Below are 26,223 nucleotides of genomic sequence, written 5' to 3' on the forward strand. Positions count from 1 at the left end.
GATGACTCGAGTAAGGAAATTCCTGAATACGGGTTATATGGCACTTTATAGAAATACGGAAATCATGGAATGATTAAATTATTATTTTGAAGAACGTAGTGTGCACGGAGTATGAATTTGATTGGTGCTGTTAAGGCAGGGTTACTACTTTGGGGGTGGTTGTGCTAATGGGGCATATGCCCTTCGGCCCGTTTAGACGATGCATTTTGGATTTGAGCAAAGTGGGTGATTCCCGAGAAAATTCTAATGGGTTTGAGAATTATATATAGCAATTGAGAATGTTTCCGGACTTGTGTATGGATAGAATCTGAGATTTACATTTGAAGGTGTCGTGACTCGCGGTAATTTTGTATGACTATGGATTCTACATTTCAGTATAAGAAAGGAATGAGGAACAATTTTAAATTTTGCATAAGGTATTTTCAGAGTAAGTGTTGCGGTTGTGATATTTATGGGGTAATTATGATGTTGTGAGACTTTACAAAAATTTTGGTGGCTATATTCTTGGGTTTGGTGACCTGCGTGGCTTGGTCGAGTTAGAGGGATTCAGTTCTGATAGCTTGGTTATGTGCAAATAGATTTCAAAGTGTTCTTAATGATTTCTACCATGGGTTGAACCGGATATATTCTACCGGTGTAGGAAACATATTGTGTATTATGAATTCCTCCTGGAAGGAAGCAAGATGAAGGTTACTGAATGACCGGGTATGTAATTTGCTGGTTACCCAAAGTTGATAATGAGATTCTCGTGCTTGTCACATGCTGGCATGATAGATGTGGTGTGTGGCGCGAGATTAAGATTTACATGTACAAGGTGGCAGTTAATTCTTTAAAGGAAATTCACGAATTTTAGACAGAATGGTCAGTTTTAGATATTTAGATGAATGTTATAACTGCTCGATAATCCTTGAGAAGGGTGATCATTTCAAAAGGCGCATTGTGTTTTGACTTACGAATGTTCATTGGTATTGTAGTACTCACCTGGTTGATAGACTGCTAATATTCAAATTATTGCTATGTGGCACGGAAGAATTATGAAAGTATTCCTCATGGGAATATCGTGAATGGAAGATGTGTTAGTCATTCTAGTGCTGGAGATGGGATCAGTTACGGTGATTCATGTGTTTGATGAATTTGGAGACTGGGAGTTTTCAGAAGTATATTATTTCGGGTTGTGGCCTGTTTGAGGTGTGTATTTTATTTTAACTCAGTGGATGCACTAATTGCGTTAATTATTTATGATAACTACGCGCTATAAGTGTGTATATATGTGAGGTTTGAGCCAATGTGCGGGCATCGGGGCAAGTATTCATACTCGAAAGAATGCTTAGGCTATGATATTCCTAGAGTTGACTGTTAAGCGTAAAGTTATAACGTTTCTCATGTTCGTACCTTTGTTGGAAAACTATCTGGGCTACATTTGAGGTTACAAAGAGGCTAATTCCCCTGAATAAATGGGGTAGTTACAATTTCTGCGTTAAATTGCCGATTTGAAGTGTGATAGCAGACTTTGCACATGCTTACACTATGGCGTGTTATTTATACCAGTCCAGGAGCATGAGAATCTTATTTCATTATCATATACAAGTTTACTTGTTTAATTGCTCTTGTATGATATGCGGGGACTGGAGGCATGTGACCATGCCAGGCGATTCATATTGTTGACACGTGAGTCATCTGTGCCGTATGTTTGAATTTTATTTCTATCATAATTTATCTGATTTATTAATTTCCTTCCTCTACAATTGTGCATATGCGCCTACGATTATCCTTTTCACAAAATTTGAGGAGTTGGTTGTAACATTGTGGTTGTGGTGGTGTCTGTTGAACTTGCAATATGGTTCTCTTCCTTGAGACATCTCCCATATTTGGGTACACGGATTGCGCAGTGGTGGTTGGAGTTATATTAATGTGGTGTGTCTGTGGGTTAGTTGTGTTTAATAATATAAGGTCATTGGACCTAGAATGGGTACTATCAGGCTTGATTATGGTATATTTGAGAGGATTATGGTTCTGGTTGGGGCGAGAGGGCTCTATGGCTAGTTGATCTGATGAGTGGTTATGAGTTTTTGATTGTTTCTTTCATCATTGGCGTATACGAAGGTTTTGGAATGAAGTTCTGTTGAATGTGAGGTTTTATACTAGTACTTGGTTGGTTTTGAGTAGTTACTGTAATCAGAAATGGTGTTACGAGTATGCGAGTTGTGTAGTATGTTACGCGATTGTATCTGGGATAATGGTTATGGATGGGTACAGCTTGTTCAGGCTTATACAGTGTGTAGATGTGAGATTCGGGTCTTGAAAAGAGTTCTGGATATTAGAAATTTGGGCTCCAAGGTTTTTGGGCTAAGGTTAAATTAATGATTTTCAGTAATGTTATGTGGTCAGGACTATATAGAACAGGGTGACGTGAGATCACCCAGGGTACATGCGTGGTAAGATGGAATAGTGATGTGGTGGCTTGAAAATAACTCCTGGCACGTTCGAGGACGAACGTGTGTTTAAGTGGTGGAGAATATAACGACCCGACCGATCGTTTTGAGTATTATAACCTCGTTTCCCAATTTACTGCTCAATTTATGCCTTACAATTGATTTATGACTTATCGGGTTAGTTGGTTCGGGTCCAGAAGGATTTCGGAGTGAAATGAGACACTTAGTCTCATAATTGAAAACTTAAGTTTGAAAAGTTGATCAGATATTGACTTATGTGTAAACGACCTCGGAATTTAATTCTGATGATTCCAATAGCTCCGTATGGTGATTTTGGACTTAGGAGCATGTCCGTAAAATTATTTGGAGGTCCGTAGTGGAATTAGGCTTGAAATGCCGAAAGTTGAATATTTGGAAAGTTTGACCGGGGGGTGGGGGTGACTTTTTGATATCGAGGTTGGAATCCGATTCTGGAAATTGGAATAGCTTCGTTATGTCATTTTATGACTTGTGTGTAAAATTTGAAATCATTCCGGATTGATTTGATGTATTTCGGCACAAGATATAGAATTTGAAAGTTCAAAGTTCATTAGGCTTAAAATGAGGTGCGATTCATGGTTTTAGCGTTGTTTGATATAATTCTAGGCTTCGACTAAGTTCGTGTGATGTTTTAGGACTTGTTGGTATATTTGGTTGAGTTCCCGAGGGGCTCAGGTGAGTTTTGGGGTGATTTCGGACCATTTCCAGGCCATTTTTAATTGCTGGTTCCTGCCTACAAAGGTGTGCATCGTGATCGCGAACATCAGGTCGCGTTCGCAAAGATTAAACAACAGTTTGGGGCCTTGTGAATCGCGATCGCGGAAGCTATTTCGCGATCAAGTAGAACAAACCTCTGGTGCACTGACCCGACTTTGGAAGCTTATATCTCGCAATCTATAAGGAATTTGGAGATGATCCAAAAATAAAATTTGTAGCCCTTTGTATCTAGTTTTCATAAAGGTAAACTATTTGTCATTTGGAGTTGTGTACAAAACGTTATGGTAGATACACTATAGGCTGTCTCAGAAGAGTTTGAAAATCTCTGTTGCACAGAGCTGACTGTGGAAGCTTATATCTAGTAATATATAAGGAATTGGGAGATGAGAAACAAACTAAAGTTATAGTCCTTGGTGTCTAGTTTTCAGAAAGTTAAACCATTTGCAATTTGGAGTTTTGTACAAAAAGTTATGACCATTATACTAGAGGCTGTCTCGAAGAGTTGGGGAGTTTGTTCTTCGCGATCGCGATTGGTTTTCCACGATCGCGAAGAACAATTTTGGGGCTGAAAAATTTTGTGCTTCGCGATCGCGAAGCATTTTCCGCGACTATATTTCAAGGTTTCAACCATTTTTAACATATTTAGAGTTTTGGAGCTCGGATTGAAGTGATTTTTGAGGCTATTTTCACCATATGGATTGGGGTAAGTGTTTTATATCCGAAAGTAATTATACTTCATAATTCTATGGTTATATTCATCATTTATTTCAGATTTAAATGGAAGAAATCAATATTTTTGCAAAATCTTCAAAAAACGAAAATTTAAGATTTGGAGGTTGAGTTGTTATCGGAATTTGATAAAATTTATATGGTTAAACTCGTATCGGAATATGTGTTCGGATTTTGTAACTTTTATTGGGTTCCGAGACGTGGGCCACACGGGCGATGTTTTAGCTAAATTTTGGATTTTTATGGAAAATTAGCATTTTCTTATGGAATTAATTCCAATAAATTTTATTGACCGAATCAAATTATTTGTGGCTAGATTTGAGGCGTTTGGAGGCCAATTCACGAGGCAAAGGCTTAGCGGAATAAGAATTTCACGGTTTGAGGTAAGTAACAGTTATAAATCTGGTCCTGAGGGTATGAAACCCCGGATTTTGGTATCATGTGATTACTTTGGAGGTGACGCACATGCTAGGTGACGGGCGTGTGAGCGTGCACCAGGGGAATTGTGACTTGGTCCTTCCCGTGAAAATTGTAAAGTTGAATAACTTGTTGTTAGCTATGTGCTCTCTATGTGTTGTGAAAATTTGACTGTAAGTCATATTAGAAACCATATTTAGGCTATATGTTGGTATTGTTGGGACCCACAGAGGTCGTGTACATGTTGAACTATCTGCTTAATTGTTGGTTTATACTCAGTCACAGTTTACTTGATTATTTTATCCAGTATTTATTGTTCATTATTGATGCATCGTATCATTATTGTTCGGGCTGATTTCATGATTGTTGAGAGCCCAAGAGATTGGGGAGATTTATGACTGAGCGAGGCCGAGGCCCTGATTGTGAGATATTATACTATAGCACGTGAGTTGTCCGTGCATCATGTGAGTTGTCCGTGCAGATCAAGATATTATACTATAGCACGTGAGTTGTCCGTGCAACACGCGAGTTGTCCGTTTAGCACGTGAGTTGTCCGTGTGGATCTATATATTATACTATAGCACGTGAGTTGTCCCGTGCAGATCAAGATATTGATACTATAGCACGTGAGTTGTCCGTGCGAATTATAGCGCTTGGGCTGTATGAGCCCCTCCGGAGTCTGTACACCCCTAGTGAGCGCGGGTACCCATTGAGTGTGAGTGCTGAGGGTTGAGAGCCGAGTGGTTGAGCTGTTGTGATTAGTTGAGTGACTGTTGCCCTGAGAGGTTGTGCTTGGTTTTCATTTGTTGTTGCACTTAGTTGCTATCTGTCATTGTTGTGAAATTTTCTGAAAGATTTTATATCTGTAATACATGAACTTGAACTGTATAGAATTGATTTGACTTAAAATGCTAGATTTGAAAGCATGTTCATTCTTTGCTGGAATTACTGAAAATGAACTATAACTGTGTAACTCGTCATTATCTTCAGTTCCTTATTTATTATTATTACTTGCTGAGTTGGTTGTACTCATACTACACCCTGCACTTCGTGTGCATATCCAGGTATTCCCGGGCATATATTCTCTCGCACAGTTGATTTTTTGGAGATTCAAAGGTAGCTGCCGTGTTTCGCAAACCTTGTCTCTCCTTCCCTATCTCCCTGTTTAATGTATTTGGTCTTAGACTATTATAGATCATATTTTTCAGACTTGTATTCATACTAGATGCTCATGTACTCGGTGACACCAGGTTTTGGGAGTGTTATATTTGTATTTGTCAGAGTTTTTTCTTTGTCATTGTTCACAAGAGTGTCATGTATAGGAGGAAGAAGAAGATTGAGAGAAGTGCGTCTTTAGCTCTTCAAAAAATATTTTTATATAGGTGTTGCTCCAACGACTAATTAACGGTTAGTTTTCAACGGCTAATTTTCAATAGCTAATTTAACTATAATACAATACAATATGAAACGATATGATAACAACCTTCCAAACAGGCTGTTAGGTTGGACAGTACTTTAGTCTAAATTTTTTCATTAAACTTTAAAAGTGTCATTTCTGCACAAATAGCTAAAGTGGGGACAAGAGTTAAATAGCGACGCGAAGTATCCCATTCGTGCAAATCATCCCAAGTCCAATAAAAATCATTTTGTCTTGAGCCCAACCATATACCATACCACAACTCAATGAGGCCCATTGCTTGCCCCCCACGCTACCGTCAACTAATTTTGACCCAATCCTTTTGAAAAACGGAAGCCATAACTCCTAAAACCCCAGTAATACTTCCGTCTATATGCTACTGGCTTCACGCCTCTTCACCCAATCGCTCATCCGCCGTCCTCCGCCGTGTAAACAGTTTCTCCTCCTCCGCAGTTTCTCATCAGAACCACCAATGGGAAAAACTCCGAAAGGTTCCGAAGCTAATTCCAGCGCCGCCTCCTACCCTAAAGACGAAAGTTATCTACAAAACGTTATTCCTAAACGTATCGCTCTCTTCGAATCTATTCAAAATGAGCAACGCCTTCAGCGCCTTTCGCTCTCTCCTGATCCTATCAAGTAAAACTCTAATTATTTACTAGTACTTAATTTAAAGAAGGACATTGTTACTATTTGCATAGTCGCTTAATATTTTTAATTGCGAATTTATCAGACATATTTTATTTATTGTAATAGACTCTGATTTTGTAGTACTTTTTTATGTAGTTAAATATGTAGTTTAGTTTCAAATCATTAGGATATGATGTCCCGTTTCACACTGAAAATTATTTCTGAAAAAAAGAATGGCATTGCTGCTCTTTGCATTGCCGCTTAATGTTTATTATTGCGAATTTATCAGACGTATTGTGGTTTTATAGTACCGTTCATTAGGATATGATGTTCTGTTTCACACTAAAAATTATTGCAGAAAAAAGAAAAGAAAAGAAAAGAAAAGAAAAGAAAAGAAAAGAAAAAGAATGGTATTGTTTCTATTTGTATGGTAACATAATTTTATGTAGATTACAAAGTTCTAAATTTTTTTTTGGATTTTTTAATCATAAAAGATGTGATTTATAGTGTCGTTTATTTGATTTATAGTATGTTTATGCAGTTAAAGATGTTTTCTTAAGAAGTATTAGGAAACAATACTGATAAAAATATAGGAAATAATGTTTCTATTCACCCCGAAATCTAGTTGAGGAGTATGGTATTATTGTTATTTATGGAGTCGCACAAATTTTTTAGTAGAAATATAATTTTCTCCTATGTTTTTTGAAATATTTCTTAACTAAGCAGATTGTGATGTATCCTATTTTTATATGTAATTTTTAAGTTTCTCTCTCTCTCTCTCTCTTTATATATTGGAATGATGTTTGATTTACACGGGATTGATTTATTTGGTAATAAGTTGCTATTTAAATTAAACATTTGAATGTGGGGTATGATTGTGTTTAATTAGGATCGAGTTACCAAGTGGGACAATGAAGGAGGGGAAGAAATGGAATACCACACCATTGGATATAGCAAAGGAGATATCAAAGAGCTTGGCTTCAAACGCATTGATCGCGAAGGTGAACGGGGTGCTTTGGGATTTGTTGAGGCCATTGGAAGGTGATTGTAAGCTAGAGCTCTTCACTTTTGACAGTGACGAAGGTCGCGACACATTTTGGCACTCGAGTGCTCACATTCTTGGCGAGGTTTCAACCTTTTGTCTACCACATTTTGGTTGTGTCTTCATCAAGTTATGATCTTTAGAAATTTGTACTGCTGAAATACTTTCTATGCTCATTCTTTCACTTTTGTTTATGTTCTTTTTGTGGTTTTGTTAGTCGTTGGAGAGGACATATGGATGCAAATTGTGTATTGGACCGTGTACAACAAGAGGAGAGGTATATTATGTTTGCCTAATCTTTGAATATTGAAGTTATTCTTTTGAGAGTTTAGTTGTGATCTGGAATGTGAGACAAACTATTTAGTGTCGGAATGAAATGAGCCTGAAAAGAGCAGGATGGAGATGGAGGATTTATAGTTGGCGACTTCGAGTCATACTTGATTAGTTAATCGATTAGTTCTTGGGTCTAAGTCGTGATATGGAATTTCTTATTCTACTTACATGGCTTTTGGTTAGTTGGCAAAGTTATGTCATTTCTTTCTTGGGAATAGATAAAAGTGAAAACGTCTAGCTAGCTGGCTAATGATATGCTTAAGTAGTTTCTTAAAAGTAATTTAACTAAAGCTGGTATTTATTGCCCGACTGCTTCATTTGATAGCTGATATCCTTGTCAAACCAATGGGACAATTTTTCATCCTACCATATCTTAAAGTGTGTTCCTCCTGGGCTTACCAGTAGTACTAGGACTATTTTTGTGTTATCTTATTCATGATTCTTTACTATTACATGCTGTGTCATTCGTGCCCGTTACCTTAATTTATTGTTTTTACTATTGTTTGCTACTTTTGCCTTATCTCCACTGTTCCTTGAGCCGATGGTCTATCCGAAACAGCCTCTCTATCTTTGTAAGGTAGGGGTAAGGTCTGCGTACACACTACCCTCCCCATACCCCATTTATAGGATTACACTGGGTTCGTTGTTGTTTTGTTTCTTTTACTGCAGCCACGAGCTCATGACCTGCCCTCCTCCTAGGCCATATAGCTGGCAGGGCCCTCTCTTTCATTATAGCTTATTCTTAGTCAGTTCATATTGCTTCCAACCTGTTATGACATGTCTAAACTGCCACTGCAGGGTTTCTATTATGACGCCTTTTATGGTGAACTGGGATTAAATGAGGATCATTTCAAACGGATCGAGTCGGAGGCAGCAAAAGCTGTTTCGGTACTACTCTTTTGTCTCTCAGAACTGCCTTGATCTAATGAGCATAAAAGTGCAACTGCTTGCTGCCTCTTGTATTTTACATTTCTGCTGTTTTATTTTTTTGTCTCTTGGAATTTCTCTGTTCTGGTTGTTTGTAAAAGGGATTCTATGTTTTATGGTTGAGTACATGTTTCTCTTTATTGCTACGTGATTTTTAACGTAGTAAAAAGTTTCACTTTTCTTGCTGTATGATTAGGAAGTTGATAAATGGAAAATACACATTCGACAGATTTGAATGTTTTGTGCTCGTCTCTTTTCTAGTAAATTCATGTAAGGATAGAGTGTGCTGAATTACAAGGAACTCTTTAGGTAAGAAAATCAGTGGAGCCTTTCCGACCCAGTTGTAGAATATTCACCAGATCAAGGGTCTAGACCACTATCTATTAATGTGGTGGACACAACTATACACTGTCAAATACTTGTATTGCTCTTGAATATACTCCTATCTTAAATGAAAATCTTCTTTCTTCTATGATCCTTCATACATGCCTAATCAAGAATGCAACGATAAGGTTGTAGCAAGTTGTAGGATATAGCGATATAAGACTGATAGGGGTGTTTTAGATCTTTCTCATCACTTAGTGAGTACCTCAAGAGTTTTATTTTTTTTTCTAATGGTTATAAGAAATTGCTAAGGCACCATTGGCTGTTGCAAATTTTTGTTTATTTCTCCTGCATTGTATTCAACATGCAACTAATTTCCCTTTATTTCTCAGGAGAAACAACCTTTTGAACGCATCGAAGTTTCACGGCAACAAGCTCTTGATATGTTCTCTGATAATAGGTTTAAGGTTGAATTGCTATGATCTGCAGTCTTGATCCTTCCATACTTTTTCTGTGTGCAACATTTTCAGGAATCTCGCATCTTAATTTGTTCCCCCATCTTTTAATTAGGTGGAAATCATTAAGGATTTACCTGAAGATAAGACAATCACAGTATACAGATGTGGCCCCTTGGTTGATCTATGCCGTGGTCCGCATATACCAAATACTTCTTTTGTTAAAGCATTAGCTTGTACAAAGGTGAGTTGATGCATATCCTCATAGAAGAAAGAGTCAGCCTATGTGTGTTGATTTGATCTTTGCTGACCAATCTTATGATTCTAGGCTTCATCAGCATATTGGAGGGGAGATAAGGACCGTGAAAGCTTGCAAAGAGTTTATGGAATATCTTATCCAGATAAAAAACAGTTGAAGGTGACTTCGAAAGCTGGTTACATCATTTAGGATTTGACTTTGATCTTATGCCACTATGCGCTGATAATAATCAGAACCAAAAAAAAAGAAAATTGTTAAACTGCTTCATGAAAAGAAGAGCTTATGAAGCTGCAGACTATTTCATGTACTTCCACACCTGCCCTCCCTCTAAAAATAGAAAAAGGAAAAGAAAATGGATAGAGAAAGAAAGAGGAAATAATCCCTTATTTTGCAGGTTTAGATCTCAAAGTTGTTTTTGAGTGGTAATCTTTGAGATATGCTTTGCTCATTTTTAGAGTACCCAATGTTGCAAATTGGAATCCATCAATATGCATCAGGTCACCTCTTGTAAATCGTAATTGGTTATGTTTACCTTTACTCTTTAGCCAGTTTTTAGGCTTTTTCTTGTTTGTGTTCCCGTGTATTTACATGTCCTTTTTTAAGCATGGAGAACCTTTCTTTTTTGGATAGGTTTGTTAAGCATGGAAAACTGGCGCATTCAGCCTTTTCTGATTATATGAAATGAGAGAAATATGAGGATATATTGAGAAAGGAATTTAATAAAATCCTTTTTATTTCATCCGTATTTTTGGTGTAAAGAAATAGCTCTTTTTTTCCATAGATAGTTGAGTAGGCTTGATAGGAGATATCGAGAGTAGACCACATATCATTATATGTTATTTGAGTTCTAGCCTGATGAATTAATGAACTAATATTTGGTCTATCAGTAAAAGCATAAGATGTCGCTTTTAGTCCTGTCCTTAGGAAGGAGAAATGGTCACAGAACTGCTTCTTTTGAGGAATATTTAATAAAAGAATGTCTATTTATAGGAATACCTAGCTATGCTGGAGGAAGCAAAGAAATATGATCACAGAGAGCTGACTAAGAAGCAAGAGCTTTTCTTTTTTCATCCATTAAGGTATACCTTGAGATTATTTGCTGTTTTCACTATAGCTCAAATATTTCATTTTACTTAATGAGATTTATGCATTTCAGCCCTGGAAGTTGTTTCTTTCTTCCACATGGTGCTCGAGTTTGCAACAAATTGCTGGAGTTCATAAAGAGGCAGTATTGGAAGAGAGGCTATGAGGAGGTAATTTGCTTGTGCTTAAGTATATTGGTTGCAAGAATGTTTTGAAATGCAGATTGGAACAATGGAAGTTTAGTTCGGACTGGGCGGACTATTTGACTGGCTGGAGTTCAGTCGGGACATTTCTGTTTCTTGTTAAAACTGCATTTATTTCTTGATTCCATTTGAGATGAATAGTTTACTCCTAATTGTTTAATGGACTGAATTCCTTCTGCCCACTGGACAGAAGAGATCCTCATCTGGTGTCTTGAAATTCTTCATTAACAATCAATTCAATCCTTAGATTAGATCAAAGCAGCAAGGATACTGACATATGTGTAATGTCAGGCACAAACTTTGGTGGAAATACACCATAATTTTAAAAGAATGAAGTGGGCAAGAGCCGAGTCAAACGCTATTATAAGACGTTTAATAGTATACAAGAATGCAAAAGTAATAGAGAGGGAAAAGGCAAAAGCAGCCATTAGTACAAGGCAAGGAATGTGCAAAACAGTCATAGACTGAAAAAGGACACTATAACTTTGAGAAATAACACGACGACTTAGCGGTTCTTTTCTGTATTCTATATCATATAGGCATAGTTGGTGTCTGAAATCAGGCACTCATTACTCAATCAAGGGACATTTTAATCAGAGGATACACATGTCCTAGAAATATAAAAATGCAGACACTAAAATATGTGTTGGACATGCTCCTATATCCATGTAATTTTATATTTTGGCATCCATGCATATGACCAGATATTATGTCTTCGTCCTTTTCTTTTTTCCTCTTGGCCTATGAGTTGCGTCTTCTTTTTCTCTTTTTTCCACTCCCCCTCTCCTCAACGTAGGAAGAGGGATAAAAGATTGAACTATTGGACCTCAACTGATAAAGTTTTGTGCTGGTTTATTTATGAGTGCTTGTCTTCATACATGCTTATGCAGGTTTGGAGTCCAAATATGTACAACATGCAGTTGTGGGAAACTTCTGGACATGCTGCAAATTACAAGGAGAACATGTTCGTCTTTGAGGTAAAATTTGTGCACTTGTAGCTGCTTTGATATTGTGGTGCATTTGAATAAGTTTTTCATTTGTTTAAAAGCCTAATTTCTGCAACATTGATGTTTGAAGTAGGAATATTTTATGTCAGTAAGAGGAGTTTCTCACATTTATACAGAATGAGGTGAAATTTGTGAGTAGCATAGAGCCCTAAAAATGTGTTCTGATTAAGTAATGAATTAAAAGAAAGAAATCCAGGTATTTTGGCTCCATATGATGGATCAAGTGGGTGCTATCAGATAGAGAAATGTTTCCAATGTGCACAACACTTTTGAGAATTTAATAAGAGAATAAATTTTTAATTTCTGGTCCGATTTGCTGAGCAATTTATTGAAGATGAATTATTACAGGTTTAAAACATAGGGCGAAATTCAAAAATCAAAGCAAATAGTTCGTATACTTGATTGCGAAATATGTGGTGACAAAACTTCAGCTGTTTGTGGCTTTCATACGAAAGCTTATATTTAAGGCAGATGTAATATATTTTTGATGAAGTGGTACTATAAATGGCATCAAGTAGATGCATAATACCAGCCATCTTTGTTCATAGTGGTTGGGGACTTCTCTCCTACCTACTAGGTCAAGGGTTCAAGGCTAGGTAACAGTGACAACAAAAAAAGTAGATGCATAATAGCAAAAGCACAAAAATGAGAGTTTTTTAGCTCTGTTACAGTGAGGCCTGTGCTAAAGATAGAGAGCTAACAAAGTCCAAAAGTTTGACATGAGAATCTACAGGGGACAAACTATCCCAGCTACATAAATTTAGAGGACAACTAGCCTTAAGGCAGATGTAAATATTTTTTCTGGATAAAGCTTAAAGTTTTTGTTCTCTCTGTCAATTGCTTCATGTTTATTATACTAAGCTGCATATTCAAATGTTTAAAAGAAGTTATGAAACTGTGGGACTATTTAAGAGATAATAAAGTAAATAAAAGTACTTTTTCTCTAACCACTTAAGCTTTTAGATGAGATGGTCACGCATATCAACATGATATTAGGTACTGGTTCAAGTCTCACTGCCAACCATTTTACAATAGAATTTCCACCTGCTTGGTCTATAAAAAAACATTAGGCCTGCATGTGAAGAAGCAAGTTGAAGAGATAACTACATCAATAAAAGTGTGCTCTTTTTAACAGTTTAAACTTTTAGATGGGATGATCACACACTTCAACAGACTTTTTCTGTTCTTTCTGTTTAACTTCAATCTCTTTTTGCTCCATCCATTTCATTTTATGTTACAGTGTTTTGACTGGGTATGGAATTTAAGATTTTGCTGATAATGAATGGCAACATTAGAGTAGTTGAAAAGAGAAAACTTTACGTGAAAATTAAAAGCTGAATAGTCTAATGAATGTAAATTCTTGAAAGTTGTGACTTAAAAAAAATTCTTGAAAGTTATGGAAGTTACAAATGTATGAAACATTTTGGAATGTTCCAAAATGGAAAGAGTGTCATATAAACTAGAAAAGAGGAAGTACTTTCTTTTGTTAGCTAGTGATTGTTATATTGCATAGCTCTTTTTGGAGTATCCTCTTGCTTAATTCTATCATAATAGCCATTATATTGGTCCCTAATGATAGTTTACGTTCTAAGGTCATATTACATGCTTATAATATTTTGAAATCAGTTGTGCCACCGAAAGGCTCAAAGGAGTTATTGATTTATATAGGATTAGTATATAAATTCAATAAACATCAGTAGAATAATAGTATAATCAATACTATAATAGTTAATCTAGTTTAAAAAATAATAATAGTTTATTTAGAAAAATGAATGATAAGATAATTAGTAACTTTTTTAATTTGTTCCAGTGTTTTCGATATATTAAAATGTTTCATACAAAACTTTAGTAGTTCTATTGATGTCCTTACAAATTGCGAGTTGATAAGTGAGGAGACGTGTATGTTCGCAATTATCTTATCTTGCTCATAAATTGACATGCAGGTTATTTAGTTAGGACAGGAAATGCCGGATTATATAGTAGAAACATGAAATTCCTTCACTTATTTGAGATATTTAGTTCTCACAAATAATCTAGATTTGTATTGTTTCTCTTTCTTTCTTTTTGTTTAAGTATTCTGTTTATGTTAAACTTGAATAGGTTTTAGTGTCTTGTTTTGTAAGTACTGCCTCTGGGTGAACATATTTAGCTAGGAGCTATCGTTGTTGTGTAATGGTTCTTGCTTCTTCGGGCTGCAGATTGAAAAACAAGAATTTGGGCTGAAGCCAATGAATTGCCCAGGCCATTGTTTAATATTCGATCACAGAGTTCGTTCCTACAGGGGTGAGCTTTTCCAATAGTTACTTTTCTTCTCTTGCTTTATTTGCATGTTTTTGGTTTTACCATTGGTCTGGCGTGCAGTTAATTTGGAACTAATGCATGCCTGATCAGAAATTCTCATGATAACATAGAGACACTTGACCATAAATTGTTGGTGCTACTAGTAAATGCAGAGGCGCTATTTGGTTGTCTATGATATCATGCTGAATCAGATTGTCAAATTACAAAGAATCTCAGCATAGTCCACCTTGTCAAGGGGTGAAACTTCATGTAAATTTGTTGAAAGGATGCCTGTTTATACCTGCAACATGCTCTCCGCAAATATTCGCCTTTCATGAAAATCCGTTGGTTCTCATTATTAATACCGGCCTGTAGTCTTCTGCACCATAATTTTATACACACACACACACACACACACACACACTATAACTAGTAGCATTCTCATTCATGTCATTTTAACTGTAAGCAACACCTCAGTGATTAACCAACAGTTCAATAACGCAGAGCTACCACTCCGTCTGGCTGACTTTGGAGTTCTACACAGGAATGAGGCCAGTGGTGCACTTACTGGCTTAACACGTGTCAGGAGATTTCAGCAGGTATTGTCACATTTTTTATTTCCTTTTGTCTTTTATAGATGAGCATGTAAGCTTTTTCTTAAGGAGCAATAGTGGTTTGTTTCATACACTAAGTTTTGCCATGTGTCATTCTGAAGAACCTCCTTCCTATAAAACCTTTATTACTGTCTCTTTTGTGCTAAGACAACCTCTTTTCTAACCCTATTGCTTTGCAGGATGATGCTCACATCTTTTGCAGGGAGTCACAGGTGGGTTATATGATTTATGACTGTGCAATGAACCTACAGAATTGGAAAATTAGTATGACCTAAATTATTCATGTTGCAGATTAAAGATGAAGTCAAGGGTGTCTTAGATTTCATCAGCTATGTGTATAAGATATTTGGTTTCACTTTCGACCTGAAGTTATCAACGGTACGACTTTTACCATTCCATTGTTTTTCAAATTGTTATAATTGATTTCAGCTAAATGTCGGTCCTACATGCATTCGTTATTATAGTAATGGTTACAGACAGTTGCCCTTGTTATGGAACATTTTTCGTTGTTCCATACTTTTTCTTGTCTGGAACGTGAGCTGCAAGTGCAACTGTTTTTTCCATTGTTCTTATTTCGGGATGTTTCTGTATATGGTCTAACATGCATTTTATGAGTGCTTTCCACATTTCTGTCGTACATTTCTCCATGTATATCCCACTCGTATTTCTGACTTGCAGAGGCCTGAGAAGTATCTTGGAGACTTAGAAAGCTGGAACAAGGCTGAAGATTCTCTTGCGGAAGCATTGGACGAGTTCGGAAAGCCCTGGGAGGTTTGCCATCAAATTTTCTTGGATCTGAGAATTAAAAAAATTTGGACTTTAGACATCATTTATTACAATTTCACACCTTTTTTGGTGCTTCTTTTGTCCCACTCTTCCATTTTGTATGCTACATCACTCAATGATGACACCATTCTACTATAAAGTTGTTTTATGGAGCTTTCACTTTTTTTAGGAATTCTACTTGACTTATATTTACTTTTTTACTATTTAAACTAATATTTTAAATTCCTTGCGCAATCAAATGTTGATGAGAGGTGTAGCTCTTTTTGGGTTACACAACAGGAAAATCGGGATTGTTGTTTTGGGGGGGTGGGTGGGTTACCCTCTAGCAATTTTTCTGTTTATGTCTGGAAAATCGAGGTAGTCACCCCGTTGTGTCTTCTTTTCTTGGTTGTTCTTTTTCTTAATTGCTTTAATCTTGACTTTTACTTAAAAGAGTTCTGTTCAATCAGAAAAACGAAGGAGATGGAGCATTTTATGGTCCAAAAATTGATATAAGTGTTTCTGACGCAATGAGAAGAAAATTCCAGTGTGCAACATTGCAGGTTAGATTTGGTCTTATTTTCCTTGGTTCATTCCACAAACAATTCCCCTTTGAACGTTGATTTACCTTCAAACTTTTTAGAAAGATCTATTGCACCACATTGGAAGTATCATCTGAATGCTTTCTTTTTCAGCTTGATTTCCAACTTCCTCAACGATTCAACCTTTCATACTCAGCAGAAGATGAAAATAAGAGGGAGAGACCAGTTATGATACATAGAGCTATACTTGGGTCGGTTGAGCGTATGTTTGCTATTCTTTTGGAGCATTTCAAGGGGAAATGGCCTTTCTGGCTTAGTCCACGTCAAGCAATGGTCTGCCCTGTTTCCGACAAATCTCAGTCATATGCTCTGGAGGTTAGTTTCATTTATGTACTTCATTTAACAAATAGTATTTCATGAATTATTCTTTCCTGTGTAGTTCATCCATTATGAAATTGCTTTAACCTTTTGCTTGTCTTTTATTCAGCTCCGAGAGCGAATACATGATGCTGGTTATTATGTTGATGTGGATACAAGTGACAGGACAATCCAGAAGAAGGTTTGTGTTTAATGCAGTTTATCAGATAGAATGCTCGTCTGTTTCGCGCTAATGCAGGCTCACTGAGCAATTTTTATATGAAATTACTAATTTACAGTAAATATTTAGGTCCAAGGACGAAGTAAACAAATTCCCTGTTTGTTGGTTAGAGTTTATTTTATAAAAAGGAAATAAAAGACTACTTCTATGTGGAAATCATCTATGCAGTGTCACATAAGTTAGGTCTGTTTGGAGACTCACTTGGTATAAAAGACTCAGTTCCTTCCAACAATAACCATTATGTTTTTAAAGTCCTTGTGTTGATATATCAGCTAAAGTCAATAGTGGTCACTTATTTTGTGACTGGATTGGTATTAAGGACTGGCAAGGACTGCCGTCCTGAATTTGTTAAGCTACATTTGGCTTCAGAAATGCTATTAGAGAAGTTTACTAGTGGACTGAAAAATAGAAAAAGAAGGATGTAACATACGCCCACAGAATAATGGGAAATGTAAATTTTTATTGTATATCCAATCCTGTACTCTGAAGCAAGCCATCAGAATGACATAATGCTTTCAGCTTTGAAGCTAATATGCTATGAAGATTTGATGAAGTAACTTAAATATTTCTCACGCAATACAAGTTCAGTCTCAAATCAAAATTCTTGTTGGCCTGTTAAAAAGAAATGCTTGTTTATGGCTGTTAATGTATGTGCAGGTACGAGAGGCTCAAGTGGCACAATATAACTATATTCTGGTTGTTGGAGAAGCGGAAGCCAGTAGTCGGCAGGTATCTTTATTGTCCCCGACCTGCATCGTATATATCGTTTTATGATTGCAACTGAACAAAGTGAAAAAATAGTATCCAGATTACTTTGTTCTGGCTCCATTATTTTAGTGATCTTTCTAAGTTCAGACTGATAAGTTGGTTAAAAACAATCGTTTTCCTTTAAATTTGAATAGTTGGAACATTCGGAACAGCAAGTCAGCATTCAAGTTTTCAGGGTACTAGATCTCGAATAGTTGGAACATCTAGATTTCTTTGAACATGATTTCATTTACTTTGCATTAAATAGTTGCAAGCTGCACAATAGCTCTTGCTATTGGGAATGATGTAGTTCATGGTTTATGCTTCTGTCAGTTCTTGGTTTCTTTCTGTAATCCTTCATGCATTCTCCTCCATAGGAATTTTTTCTTTTCTAATTTTAAATCTAATAGTCAATATTCAACTGCTTATTCTTGCTGAAAAATCTGATCTATGTATAAAAATGATTTCAGGTGAGCGTTCGAGTGAGAGACAAGCCTGATCATCAAGTCATGACAGTTGACGACCTCCTCGGTCACTTCAAAGATATGGTTGCATCATTTCAATAGGAGACACTGCTGCTTGTGCATTGTACTACTGAAGAAATGTAGCCTACAATCAAATTTCAATTTTCCTACATGTATGAGAATGTAATGCATGCCACTAAACTCAGTCTATTTGTTTTTCAGTAATTGAAAGCTATTCTATTACAACAATCTGATATACATTCAGTAGGAAATTTTGTATTATACTCGTATTTTCTTACAAGCTGGTTGGTAATTTGTTTCTCATTAGCTGTTTAATCTTTTCTTTCTTCTGATGTCTGAAGTGGAATCGAATTGTGATTGACAGTAGGTAGCCCAAAATGGTTTGTGAGTAGTTGTTTTTCCCAAATAGGTTAATCTACTACGTAAACAGCAAGTCAGCATTAACGTTTTCGTGGTGCTAGATGCCGTGTCTGTCTTAGTTTACAAGTGTGCTACTTTTTGACAAATACTACTGGATGGAATTTCAGTCTTGCCAGAAATTTTTTATGTTTAACAGTATATTATAGCATCTCTCGAGTTCAATTTTAGAACTCCCTGATAAAAACCATATATTGCTAGCTCCATTAACTAAACAAGAAGATGAGGGATAATACTTTTGATTTCGCTATCGGTGATGGAAATCTTAAACTTGTTAACTCTTATGGTGAATTGCTTCCCCTGACTTTTTAGAGATCCAAAGTATCCGAAAACAAGACCCTACAATGCTTTTTGTGATGAAGCATGTTCGCTGTTTCGTTAAATGAGCAAGTCATTTTGAGAAGGTTGTTCAAAAGGATAAATTCCAGGGCGTTACTCTCTTGAACCAAGAAGTTATTTTGTTACAAATGTTTACAGCTCAATGAATCTTTATAACTCGTGGCCAGAAAGCGTCATATTTTCATGCTGTAAGACATTTTACATGTAAAATGATTGCTAATGTCATATCATATGGAAGCTCTTTTGCCATTGCAATCACCTCCGCCTTGTACGGTGACCATGAATCTTTTGATCTTTTTCCCCTCCCTTTTGGTGATAAATAGTTGAAAGTGCCAATGTCAATTCTTGACAAGGGATTTTACTTGTGATTGGAAATATATCACTATTCGACTGTGGTAAAGGTTGATGCTATAAGCATGAGATATCAAAAGGCGGGAAAAGTTGTTAGTAGACGCAAGGAAAATTACCAAGGGAATATTTTCAAAATTCACCACAACACTGAGTGAAGCAAAAAAGAAGAGACTAGAATTACTTTGTTAGCTGTGGAGAAGATCAATTCTTCCTAATAATACAATCTAAACATTACATTCCAAACAATACCCTTAATTAATTACCATAATGACTTGTAATTAATATCCATTATTTGGCATGCTGCTACTTACATTCAAATCAGGATGATAACCAAAATGCTGCTGATGATTATAATGGTGATGGTGATGACTATAGGATGACATTGAACTACTACTCTCTCCACCTTGATGATCTAATTTCTCATTATTATTATTATTGTTATTCCTAGTTTTTTCTTCATCATTATTGTCCTCGTCTTCATCATATTCTTCTTTAGCCACTTTCTCCGACCCCAACATTTCAACACTAGGCCTATATTGGGGTTGGTACTCACAATAGGTAGGTATTGAACTTGTCATTCCAGCAGCATCTGCTGGAACGACGGATGGCAGCTTGGAAAGTAGTGCTTCCAAGCTGCTCATTGAAGGCGTTATCTTCATGTGTTGATGATGATTGAGATGTTCGTAGAATTCAGCTGGTGCCGGAGTTGCTGCTAAATTGGCTTGTAAGTGCCACGCGTCGGGTGGCGCGCCATAACCGTCCATCTTGAAAGGATATGCTGAGGAAGATGGATGTGGCAGTAGAACTCCTGGAATGCTTTCTATGTAGCTAAACTTCTTTCTTAGTAGCACCACATAGCTCAGGTCTTCTATGACCTATATAATTAGTCGGCCCAGTAAGCTTCAACAATATATATGACTACAAAGAAAAAAAAAAGGACCTATGTAGTCCATCATACATATTAGCTGATGTGTTTATGTTATGTGCCGGCATTATAAATAATTTCTAAACTAGCAGTGCGATCTGATAACGCTAAAACTCTTTACACCACCAGTGCACATAAAATAAACTTTTATATAGTGTTGGTTTTAAGGGTTTTTGAGTGGGGTGGGTGAGTAGGGTAGAGGGATAAAGAGATTATACCTTATGAACAGCTCCTAACTGAATGACACCTTCTCTAACAGCAATCAAGGCTATAGTCTGAAAACAACAAAGGATAAAGCAACCATTTGATCCAAGAATCCTAACTGAAATATAATGTTATAGAATGTGGTCATGACTTTTTTACCTTTATACCAGAACGGAACTGAGCTTCCCAAGTTCTTGGGTGCTGTTGGAAAAAGAAATAGAAAAATGAATAAGAGACAAAATAAAAAGTATGGAAAATTAATAAAGATATACATATATTTAAGCTTAGAATATGTACTTACAGAATCAGCAGAGTTGTGCCATGCAGATAAGAAATTGATTTCTTGTTCATTAGGTTCTTTATAGATCCATTTATGACTGTGATCTGCTGCTACTTTTCCAATTATACTGCAAAAATAAAGAAAAAAACCTTGGAATAATTGAAAGGTACAGAAGGAAATAAAATTTTGCATATTGTTATTTTGTTATATACCCTTCTCCATAGTTGTAGATTTCATGGGACATCTTGAAAAAAAGCTCAGGTTGTAATCCTTGATATTCTCCATAATTATTAGTAGAAGATCCTTGACATTCATTATTCCCATTCATCTCTGCTGTTGATGCTGCAAAATTGCAAAAACCATCTTCCCATACCAATATCCTATCATTTTATTATACCAAAAATAAAAATAAAAATAAGCTAATATTCCCATCTATCTAGCAAAAGAAGAAGAAGAATTGATATATCATATATATATGAGCAAACATTTACCAGTTTCTTCTATTCCCTCTTGACCTATCATATGCTCCTCCTTGACTATCCCACCTAATTCAAAAGAAATACAATTAGCATTATATATGTGACTTGTGTTTATGAAAATGAATTAATTGAAATAGCCGATTTCAGATATCAGATGGTTAAACAAAAAAAGGTTAATAACTGAACGAAAAGTATACTTGGGAGGAGGATAGTTTCTGGGCAAGATTCTCCAAAAGACAGCATAAACCCATTGAGAATTTTCATGAATACACAAACTTCTTAGAGAGTGTTGAAGAAGATGAGTAACTGCTAAAGAGCTAAGTTGTTCTTCCATTTGGAATTAATATTTTAACACAATTAACTTCTTTCCTTTGACACTTGAAAGAAATAGTGCTTCTCTCCTATAATAATTTGTTTGTGTTAAGAGAAGCAAAGACATAACACCCTTTATTACTTTATATAAGGACACCACCAAAGAAATAGTATCACATTTATAAATTATACCTCTTCCCTTCTTTCTCTCTCATATATAATTATTATAATTATAATGAGAGAAAAGAAGGTGTTTTCAAGATTTTACCAAAATGGACTGCAGAAGGCCCCACGCTTTTGCCTGCCCGGTTTCCAATAATCTCTTTTCCAAACCCCTCCATTCAAAAAAAGATACATATATTGATGCTGTAATAAAATTTATATCATTAATGACAGTCCGGTGCACAAAGGATTTGGGGAGGTATTGCATCCAGGAGATGTGATATAAACAACTTATCATAATATAAGCATTAGTGGTTGCTTCCACGGCTCGAATCTGTAACCTATAAGTCACACGGAAATAACTCCACCGTTAATAAATTTTCATATGTTGCAATAGATAGCTTCATTTTTAGGTTGCTTTATATATAGTTACTTGTAATTATCTTTTTTTTTTTTTTTTGTGCCGAGGATCTATCGAAAACAACTTCTCTATTCCCCCAGAGTAGGGGTAAGGTCTGCGTACACACTACCCTCCCCAGAACCCACTCGTCAGATTTCACTGGGTTGTTGTTGTTGTACTTGTAGTTATCTTTTAAATGACTGATTTATACTATTACCACATATAAATTAAACTCCCATTTAAATATGTCTTTAATCCTCTAAAAAAGAAAAGAAAAAGGAAGAAAAAAAAACCCCAATTATGTGTTTATTGGAAGGACCAAAAACTTTATGATTCTAAAACCATTATGAGTTTTATAAATATCTCTGAATTTCTACCTTATGCCAATTTCAATATTTTGAGAGTTGAGACCTCATTTGCTATATGCAGGAATCTCTTTTACAATAGTTCTAATGCTAGTCTTTATTTCTCAACATATTTGGCACTCACTTCAGTCCCAGGGAAAATATTTGGGTCCTCCTATTTATTTTCTACTTAGATTCCAATTTCATTTATTTATTGAATATTAATCAATGTGGAATATAGAAACTACACTTTTATTGGGTTTTCTGCATTTTATCGTTTAACTATTTTCTGCAAAAGTTTTATACCTTGGGACCTACTAAGACTGTTCACCAAGTTTTTTGGATACTACAATTTTATTTCTAACATTAGTAATATTCAATGGACCAATCCTATCTATAGTCGAGTTTCCTTCTATTTTCTTAAATGTATTTGGAGGCAATTTACATATCAACGGTGGATATCTAGTTTCAACAATACGTTATGGTTGAACTCATAATTCGTTTTAGTTGCTGGATTCATAATTAAATATTTATAAATAATGTCTAAGCAATCGTGAGAATCTATACTTAATACTCTAACTATGCCCTTGTATATGTAGTTACAGTTACACAAAATTCACGCCTTAAATGACAATAGGTGTATTGATACTCTGTATCTGATGATTTAAAATCTTGAATTTACCTCCACTAAAAGAAATGGCCTCAATCATCCTTTAAAAAATGGTCAACATAACATGAATTAATGTTAAGGTTGTCATAAAAATTAGGCCGTTCAAGTCACCAATCATATTGCCAAAAAAATTAAATATGACAGACTTTGAATGTTGCACAACTGTGAAAGTAATGCCTATCAAAATTAAGAACCAAACAAAATAGCAACACCTGTTTATAACCCACCTCAAAAATTGAACATGCCAAATTAAAGAATTATGCTCTATCACAATAAAACGTAAAAGATTTTTTTACTGTCGATAGATTTTAACATGCTATAGCAGGTTGTCTGTCTTATTTTTTAGTTAGGACACTAACCTCGATTATTATGAATAAATCTATAGTTCTCTTTTTAAGTGACTTTACAGTATAGGCTTTTTTATAAATGATCGGCGCACAGAAATTAAAGTATATTACAAATCATTGTTTGTGAGATAATTTTGGAAGAAATACATGTCAAAAACAAAAAGTATAAACAAAACCTAACACAAGCTGAAGCTCGTGCATTTGCCCAAAGAAGTCAAATCTCCAAAACAAGGAAGTCGAATTTAAGAGCCTAACAAGTTATACTTGGTACCAAAAATTGATAGAAATTAAAAAGTTCAATAAATCCAATAGTCTTATGACATATGTGCCATGAATGCGTCTGTTTTCTTTGACCAATTCAATCTTCTTTTCTTTTCAGACTGTTATTACAATTAATAGCCGCATTGGTGTACATCCAAAATTAAGTTTTTGTTTTTCTGTATTTGTACGTTGTGGTCCAAACACACAAGGAGCAACAGATTCTATATATATATATGTAGAAATCTAATTTCATAAAAATGCATGTTTCAATATATATGTACACTACGGCCCTCACATTATGCTATACATTTTTTTTTCACAAGATACTTATCATAATTTTAATCAGTCAAAACTAGGATTTTCGTCTTAAAATTTTGAAGTAGCTAGTACTCCATCCGGTCCCAAATATTAATAATTTTGGCAGACTGAATTATCTTAAAATATTTGACGTTTAAAAAAAAAATAAGAAGTCATTTATTACACCCCCCCCCCCCCTTTCAGATCTACCCTTTAATTTCTATAATAAATTATTAATAAAAAGAGACGTTTAAGGAACAAATAATATGGACAAAATTTAGCGTAAGACTGTTTAGGGTTTAATTAGCACATCTTGGCTGAGATAATGTCGAGTTGAATTTGAACCCTTCGTACACTTTTTCGATCCAACAATCTGAGCAAAAGATGAAGATCTATTGATTTAAGTAACTCCTACCCGCTTAAACTAAAATAGTTGACGGATATAAAATATAAATATAATTATGTATAATATATGTATGTCCACTAGAAAATATAAATAAAGATTCGATTGGTTAAAGATAGAAAACTATATATCTGTTACTGCTTAGGGAATGAATACCTAGAGAATTCATTGGGGCAACGTAAATAGGATAACTGATTATCGTACAACACAAACAATGAAAACTCAAAACGGTTTTGCAGTTAGTGATGAATAGAAGCATTGATTACATATAATTGTAAGACAGAACAGTGTGTAGTCTTCTCAGTTTTGTACTCCTTATGTTACAGTTTACACATCGCTCTCAAACAACATTCAAAGTGTACGTATATATATATATATATATATATATATATATATATATATATATATATACACACACAAAACTTTTATGGACTAGACGAATTTAACGAAACTGTACTTTCTTCCTCTCTCTTTTTCTTAAAAGATGAGTAAGTAATATTTAAACTAGCTCGATTGCCAATGTACAGAGCACACTCATAAAAGAATGCAGTAAATTCACTATTAGCATTAAGAATATGATGAATCTTCTGAATAAAAGATATTAATTTAGTGGGCGTTTGGACATAAGAATTGTAAAATTTCGAAAAAAATAATTTTTTTCAAGCGAAAATGATATTTGAAAATTAGAGTTGTGTTTAGACACGAATATAATTTTGGGTTGTTTTTGAATTTATGTGAGTAATCTGAGTAAAAATTTTGAAAAACAGCTTTTTTGGAGTTTTTCAAATTTTCGAAAAATTTCAAAATTCATCTACAAGTGAAAATTGAAAAATTTATGGCCAAATACTAATTTCGAAAAAAAGAAAAAAAAATTTCGAAAAAGAGTGAAAAAATTTTCATGGCCAAACGGGCTCTTAGTTAAGGTTAAGCTGTGAGCACGAACCTGATTCTTCTTCAAAACCAAGCAAGTGGAAATTCTATTTGTTACTGAGTGACGGGGAAACTCGAACCCAAGATCTCACCCTGCCCTGATATCATATTGAATTATCCAATCATATCATCTAGAAGCTTAAGTTGTTGGAGAGAGAGAGTGCACGCTTTTATTACTTAATTATATTGGCTAACTTCAATTTCTTTGCTAACTGGTTATGCCTTTACCTTTACAAAACAAACTGACAGGTAAATAAGTGTAGATATGTGCATACAAATACATGTGACATCTTTAGAAATTCCAAACTTCATTATTTTACTGTACTTGTATCATAAGTTGCTTTCAATTTCTACCAAGCTGACAACTATGGGAGTAAAATTTGACAGTCTTTTTCTCAGACCGTTCATTTCAGAAGTTTAGTACTTACCCTTCACTATTAAAGGAATATGAATAGTAATAGTCTTGGTAATAAAAGCATCCATTTTATAACGTTTTAAAGATAGTTGTTCTAACTTTTACTAGATTTCTGTTATTTCGGTGAAGGCATAAACAAAATGCTTTAAATTTGTAACTTTTTCAACTAATAGTTCAAGATGCCAGTTATTAACCTCTTCAAGAATTGGTATATTTTGTGAAGGTAAAACCAAAGACTCTAATTTCTATATAATAACAGTGTCTGATCACTTAAAAGATGTAATTAAGTCCAACAAACCATATAGTAAGTTGAACTAATAACTTCAAAATAGGATGTTGAAGCTTTTGCGACAATGCGCAAGTTAAATTGTACTGATAATTCAAAAATATTATAATGTATGTGCATATAAGTGAAATCCAAAACTAAATGTACTCGCATATAATTGGTAGCTTTTCAAGATGGCTTCGGTATTTAGTTCATGATTTAGTAGACAACTTAAGCATTTGTAACTTATTATTCGACATGCATGTTTTGCAATATTTCCGTCTGTTTTTACTAAGTCTAGCAGTAAAATGATTACTACATATATAAATATATTAATACAGATTTTTGGCCATCCTTTTCTTGATAGCGACATACATTGC

At 35.1% G+C, this 26,223-nt stretch overlaps 2 protein-coding genes across 2 annotated transcripts; one reads left to right on the forward strand and one right to left on the reverse strand.

The window, feature by feature from the left end:
- The first annotated feature begins 6,077 nt into the window (after positions 1–6,077).
- On the forward strand, positions 6,078–18,345 carry LOC104113595 (threonine--tRNA ligase, mitochondrial 1). Its single transcript, XM_009623808.4, has 20 exons — positions 6,078–6,387; positions 7,268–7,505; positions 7,638–7,697; positions 8,552–8,641; positions 9,397–9,471; positions 9,575–9,703; positions 9,788–9,877; positions 10,709–10,797; positions 10,875–10,971; positions 11,895–11,981; positions 14,210–14,294; positions 14,796–14,890; positions 15,085–15,117; positions 15,197–15,283; positions 15,584–15,676; positions 16,141–16,233; positions 16,366–16,587; positions 16,700–16,771; positions 17,468–17,539; positions 18,028–18,345. The coding sequence occupies exons 1-20, from the start codon at positions 6,125–6,127 to the stop codon at positions 18,121–18,123; spliced, it is 2,166 nt and encodes a 721-aa protein (XP_009622103.1). The 5' UTR covers positions 6,078–6,124; the 3' UTR covers positions 18,124–18,345.
- A 956-nt stretch (positions 18,346–19,301) lies between these two features.
- On the reverse strand, positions 19,302–21,499 carry LOC104113596 (protein RICE SALT SENSITIVE 3-like). The gene is made up of 7 exons (XM_018776805.3): positions 21,235–21,499; positions 21,050–21,103; positions 20,771–20,938; positions 20,580–20,685; positions 20,438–20,479; positions 20,293–20,349; positions 19,302–20,024 (listed from the first exon to the last, which is right to left on the reverse strand). The coding sequence occupies exons 1-7, from the start codon at positions 21,369–21,371 to the stop codon at positions 19,428–19,430; spliced, it is 1,161 nt and encodes a 386-aa protein (XP_018632321.1). The 5' UTR covers positions 21,372–21,499; the 3' UTR covers positions 19,302–19,427.
- Positions 21,500–26,223: the final 4,724 nt, after the last annotated feature.

The sequence above is a fragment of the Nicotiana tomentosiformis genome, chromosome 10 (genome assembly GCF_000390325.3).
Source record: "Nicotiana tomentosiformis chromosome 10, ASM39032v3, whole genome shotgun sequence".
Lineage (NCBI taxonomy): Eukaryota > Viridiplantae > Streptophyta > Magnoliopsida > Solanales > Solanaceae > Nicotiana > Nicotiana tomentosiformis.

Bases quoted from the DNA above. Each gene is read 5' to 3' on its own strand.
- LOC104113595 (XM_009623808.4), top strand. From the start codon at position 6,125: ATGCTACTGGCTTCACGCCTCTTCACCCAATCGCTCATCCGCCGTCCT. The intron at 7,698-8,551 runs GTATATTATGTT...CTGCCACTGCAG, and splicing joins CGTGTACAACAAGAGGAGAG to GGTTTCTATTATGACGCCTT. The intron at 11,982-14,209 runs GTAAAATTTGTG...TTCGGGCTGCAG, and splicing joins AGAACATGTTCGTCTTTGAG to ATTGAAAAACAAGAATTTGG.
- LOC104113596 (XM_018776805.3), bottom strand. From the start codon at position 21,371: ATGGAAGAACAACTTAGCTCTTTAGCAGTTACTCATCTTCTTCAACAC. The intron at 20,480-20,579 runs GTAAGTACATAT...TTTTTCCAACAG, and splicing joins GGCACAACTCTGCTGATTCT to CACCCAAGAACTTGGGAAGC. The intron at 20,025-20,292 runs GTATAATCTCTT...CTAATTATATAG, and splicing joins AGTTAGGAGCTGTTCATAAG to GTCATAGAAGACCTGAGCTA.